The following is a 4,744-nucleotide window of genomic DNA, read 5'->3' as shown; positions in this document are numbered from 1 at the left end:
CAATAGACAGCATATAAATGAAAACTGCATAATGTTACGGAGTAAAATGTTGATCCAGGAAGTGGTATATGTCTGTGCAAGCTTTGGAGGTGTTGATAGAGGCGATTTACTGGATTTATGCTTTGATAATCATACTGAATATTATCCAGATGTAGTGTTTGATAAAAATGCGATTTTCTCACCTTTTTGCTCAATTATGTTTTTATGAAACCTACCTATATTTAAGTGTTGATAAAAAAAGAATGCTTTAAGCTAGAATAAAACTGATTTTTTTTTTTTAAGTAGAGGCTCTGATCTTTATTTTGGTGTATTGCATATTCAAATATTCATACAGCAAAATATTCTGGAGGCCATCAAATTTGAGTGAAAATCATCAAAATCGCTGGCGGTGGCTGGCAACTTTTTAAAAAAATGCTGGCGGGGAAAGAGTTAATATGTCCTTCCCCACCAATCAAAACCATTCAAAACAGGAAACTGGACCAAAAACGGGCATTTAAACAAAATAAAAATTCAAGGAGGTGACATAGAAAATTGCCGCAGTCCGAAAAAGTACAATTTCATAGTTGATGAAGACATTGAGTATGAATCTGTATTGATTTGAAACTGCTATAGCAGCTGGGAAATGCATTGGCATTTATTGGCATTATATTAACATTATTTATCGTTTTATTATTATTAAAATAGCCTACCCTGTTCATATCCACATTTAAGCATTCCATACAAGATTTAGCAGATTTAGTTCACAAATAATGATTTGATGATTTTCATTTACAATAATCAATGCTAAAATTCAGTGTTAGTAACTTACTTTTCACGCCATCAGTCGCTTGTGCGCTCAAGCTCCAAAGATCTCTTGAATCAGTGAGTTGTTGACTCGAGAACAGCTGTGAATGGATCAGACCAATTCGCAAATGTATCATTCAGTGCGATGTGTGAACCACTTCAACAGGTTCATTGAAAAGAATCAGCTTGTTCACGAATCAGGTTTCAGAGGTTTCTTTAGTCCAAAATATGACTAATATGTTTCAATGAAATCTAGATGTTGTGAAGTAAAATTAAAAGTTTTCCAAACATGCTAAGATAAAGTACATATACCATAATGTACTTCATAACTGTCCACCACTCCTTATTAATATTAATTACGTTTGCCTGGTATTTCTACCTGATTTGCTGAAAGGCAGAAGTTGGTAAATATGCCCTGGTACTGTGACCAAATGAAATAAAACTTAAAATATAAGATAATGTCCCAAAAAGTGGAGTGAACCAGGTTGTTATGTAAACTAAAGAAAGGTCAGTTCTTTTGACAACTTACTGTTTGAGTAGTAAATGTCAAAAAAAAAAAGGGAAATAGTTTTTTTTTTTGCAGAATCAAAAAAAACTTCTATATGTACCATGTGCAATGATGGTTCCAACATACATCTAATATGAGGCTACATGAACATTTCTTTCTTGCGTTTCCCATTAATCGTACTCATTTACTTTGCCTCTGTGGATTTCCTCTCATGTAGCTCTCTAGCTCCTACTGCGAATAAGAAGCGTAGGATCACCCAGAGGATCATGGCCCTGGCTGTGGAGCATCAGTTTGTGACCCCTTTCACCGCCATGCTGGTGGAGGGTCATGACCAGGGGGGGGCAGAACGACTGATCGCAGACTCACCCAGAGACTCCAAACATGGCTGCTGCTCAAGTACCAAATCCAAACAGTTGATCTTGAAATATAATATCAGTATGGCAATGGCCTTATTAAAGGGATAGTTCGCCCAAAAATGAAAATGTACCCACCCTCCACTTATTCCAAACCTGTATGAGTTTCTTTCTTCTGTTGAACGCAAAAGAAGATATTTTGAAGACAGCTCGTAACCAAGCAGTTGACGGTAGCCATTGACTTCCGTAGTATTTTGTTTTTGTCAGTGGCTACCGTAAATGATGACAGAATTTTCATTTTTAGGTGAACTATCCCTTTAAGCAAAGTATGGAATTTTGGAGTTTTGTTCTAATTATCTGTTTATTATTATAGGGGTTCTAATTTTTTTTTGTTCTGTTTTTAGCCACTGCTCCCTTATCTGGACCACGGCCGGTGCAACAGTTACTCTATGCAAAACCTCAGTGGATTCAGCCTACTTATGCTCCAAATCAAGAAGCAATTGGAACGCTTGAAAGTACCATTATAACCAGTGGTAATGCAGCACAATCAAATAATAGTCTGAAAGCAGTTCACATAGATTTTGATTTGAATGTGAATGCTCAAAACAACATTTATTTTCAAGTGGGCTGGGTTCCACAATTAGTTTAACTACTGATGTGAACCACAAAGAGGTTTGAGATCACTTTCAAATTCAGAATCAGTGTGAATGCCATGATAATTGGTTTCTTGTTACTTAAGCAAGACAACAGGCAAAAATTTTATTTTCTTGCACTGGTCAGTTTTAAGATGTTGGGCTATTTGGCTTTTTATAACGTGTTGTTTCTAGTGGAAAGAAAAATTCCAGAATACAGTTTTATTTTATCTCCCCCATCCTTTTGCTTTTAATGTAGTGGACAATGACCCCCACTTCATCATTCACTTACCCAAAAGTAACATGGACATCTGCTTCAACATTGACTCCAAACCCGGACACATCCTCAACCTGATTTCAGATCCTGGAACAGGTAACTTGATGTCTTCCATCACTTAAAAAAAAACAAAAAAAACTGGAGGTCCTTTATTTCATATTCCATATGCACTTTTTTTTCCTGTCCAGGAGTCACAATCAACGGTCAGTTGGTTGGGTCTAAGAAGATGAAGAACAACAAAATAGACACATATTTCGGCACCATCTCCATATACTCTAAAACACACAGTGTGCAGGTTATAGTAGGAACCAACAGAATCGACCTGATGGAAGGCAGGAACAATCATTCCTTCTCTTGGGGAGCCACAGCTGAGCTGGTGCTGGACAGGTATCAAAAAACAAATGTACTACAGCAAACACTACAAATATGGGAATCAGTGACTGTAAGCTAGTAAATTTGATTACTCTACAATAAACTCAAACTGCAGATTTTAGGAACAAAACTGTAGTTTTGTTAAGTGAAGGTTGTTCTGTCCATCATATGGCCATATAAACATCAAATTTTCATTTTTGGGTGAACTATCCCTTTAAGAGGACAAGAATATTGTAACACATTTAACTTTCATAATCTGATGTATTTCCCAAATGAAATACAATATTCAAGGAACCTTTTTTTTTTTTTTTTTTACTTTATAACAACATGTAGAATAATACAAGGGACATTTATTATTGGACTCTCTATTTCATTTTTTATATATACGATAACGCATTTGTTAATATATGCAAAACTCTTACTTATCAGGATGAGGGTCACCATAGTGAAAGAGGAACATGTTACGGTGACAGTTGATGGGAAGATTTCAGTGATGGTGCTTTTGCATCGGGTGTGGAAGAAGCATCCTGTGCAGGTGGACTTCCTGGGCGTTTACATGTCTAGCGACAACAAATACTCCACACGGGTTCATGGTCTCATTGGTAAGTCACGAAACAGCTTAAACACATTATTCAACACACCAACAAGTGTGTGGGTCTTGCTCTCAAAAAATGTTTTGCGTCTCATAACAGGTCAGTTTGCACAGGAACCAGAAGTAAAGGTGTACGGCGTGCACGAGGGAGCAGATCCAAAGAAGAAAGAGGCCACAATGGAGGTGAAAGGCAACAAAGTAGCTGTCACCAGGTACACATTCAAATCTCATTGTTTTTATATCAGGTTAATTATATGTTCTATGGCCTACCCCTACTCAGAAACTCTGCAAAACACTAGATTTAAATAGAAACATGATTTGACTGATTTAGAAGATTTTTGATAAATAAGGACAATGTTAAATGTCTTCACTAGTTGAAAAAAACGAATTAGTTTTTTTTTTTTCACATCACAGCAATAAGAATTGAATAAGGGTGAATGCGTTTGATTTTCATGAAAATAATGTACAAAATAATGTTTAAACAATACATATTTTTGACTGACTTCTTGAGATCCAGCCAATCCAACTTATGTGCTATTGCCATTAAGGACCTACCTAGCACATATTATATTTGACAATTTTGCAATATCTGTATATCGATCAGGGGCTGGCAGAAGGACTACAGACGTAACAAGAAACGAGGTTCAGATGTCTACTGCTGGTTCATCCATAACAGTGGGAAAGGCTTCATTGACGGCAGTTACACCAGTTATATCCTGCCTCAGCTGGACAGCTTCCTGACCGCCATCTGAGAGCAAGAGTGTGGCAGCTAGCTTAGGAGACTTGCTAAGAGAGAAAAAGAGGCTGATTGGTAGAAATCTGTTGTTTTATACAAGCAATAAGAAGCAAAGGAAACTGAAACATTTGCCATAAAAAAAAAAAAAGATTTTTAATACTACAAAAAAATATATACAAAACACAGAAAAACAGTGCTGTACATCAACCAATTGAACTGAAATTATTTTAAAATGAAAGCCAATTAAACTAATTAATGTATTATAAGACTTCTGACTTGAGCGTTTGCGGTGAAACATTTAATCGAAAGTTTGAATAATTAAACAATTAAATCATACGCAACTGTTTTCAATGACAAAAGAACGATAAAAAACATTGGTCATTTTGTTCCAATATGTAAATTAGGTCATTTAAGAGTCTTTATTATGCACTCGGACACAGTAGAGGCACCGTGGAGAAGATGATGGACATCAAGCTAATTCGGAGAAGTCC

The 4,744-nt window shown here is 36.1% G+C and overlaps 1 protein-coding gene across 1 annotated transcript in view; it reads left to right on the top strand.

The window, feature by feature from the left end:
* Positions 1-4,521, top strand: part of LOC107748478 (inter-alpha-trypsin inhibitor heavy chain H2-like) — a 12,846-nt gene extending 8,325 nt beyond the window's left edge. Inside the window, exons 12-19 of the mRNA XM_016563269.1 lie at positions 1,178-1,187; positions 1,430-1,687; positions 2,049-2,177; positions 2,536-2,649; positions 2,742-2,940; positions 3,355-3,527; positions 3,618-3,729; positions 4,122-4,521. Of these exons, the coding sequence (XP_016418755.1) occupies positions 1,178-1,187; positions 1,430-1,687; positions 2,049-2,177; positions 2,536-2,649; positions 2,742-2,940; positions 3,355-3,527; positions 3,618-3,729; positions 4,122-4,269 (1,143 nt within the window). The 3' untranslated portion in view covers positions 4,270-4,521. The remainder of the gene's footprint in view (positions 1-1,177; positions 1,188-1,429; positions 1,688-2,048; positions 2,178-2,535; positions 2,650-2,741; positions 2,941-3,354; positions 3,528-3,617; positions 3,730-4,121) is intronic.
* Positions 4,522-4,744: the final 223 nt, after the last annotated feature.

Source organism: Sinocyclocheilus rhinocerous, unplaced genomic scaffold, assembly GCF_001515625.1.
Source record: "Sinocyclocheilus rhinocerous isolate Xijiao unplaced genomic scaffold, SAMN03320098_v1.1 scaffold78, whole genome shotgun sequence".
NCBI lineage: Eukaryota > Metazoa > Chordata > Actinopteri > Cypriniformes > Cyprinidae > Sinocyclocheilus > Sinocyclocheilus rhinocerous.
This window is presented reverse-complemented; position numbering and strand designations above follow the sequence as displayed.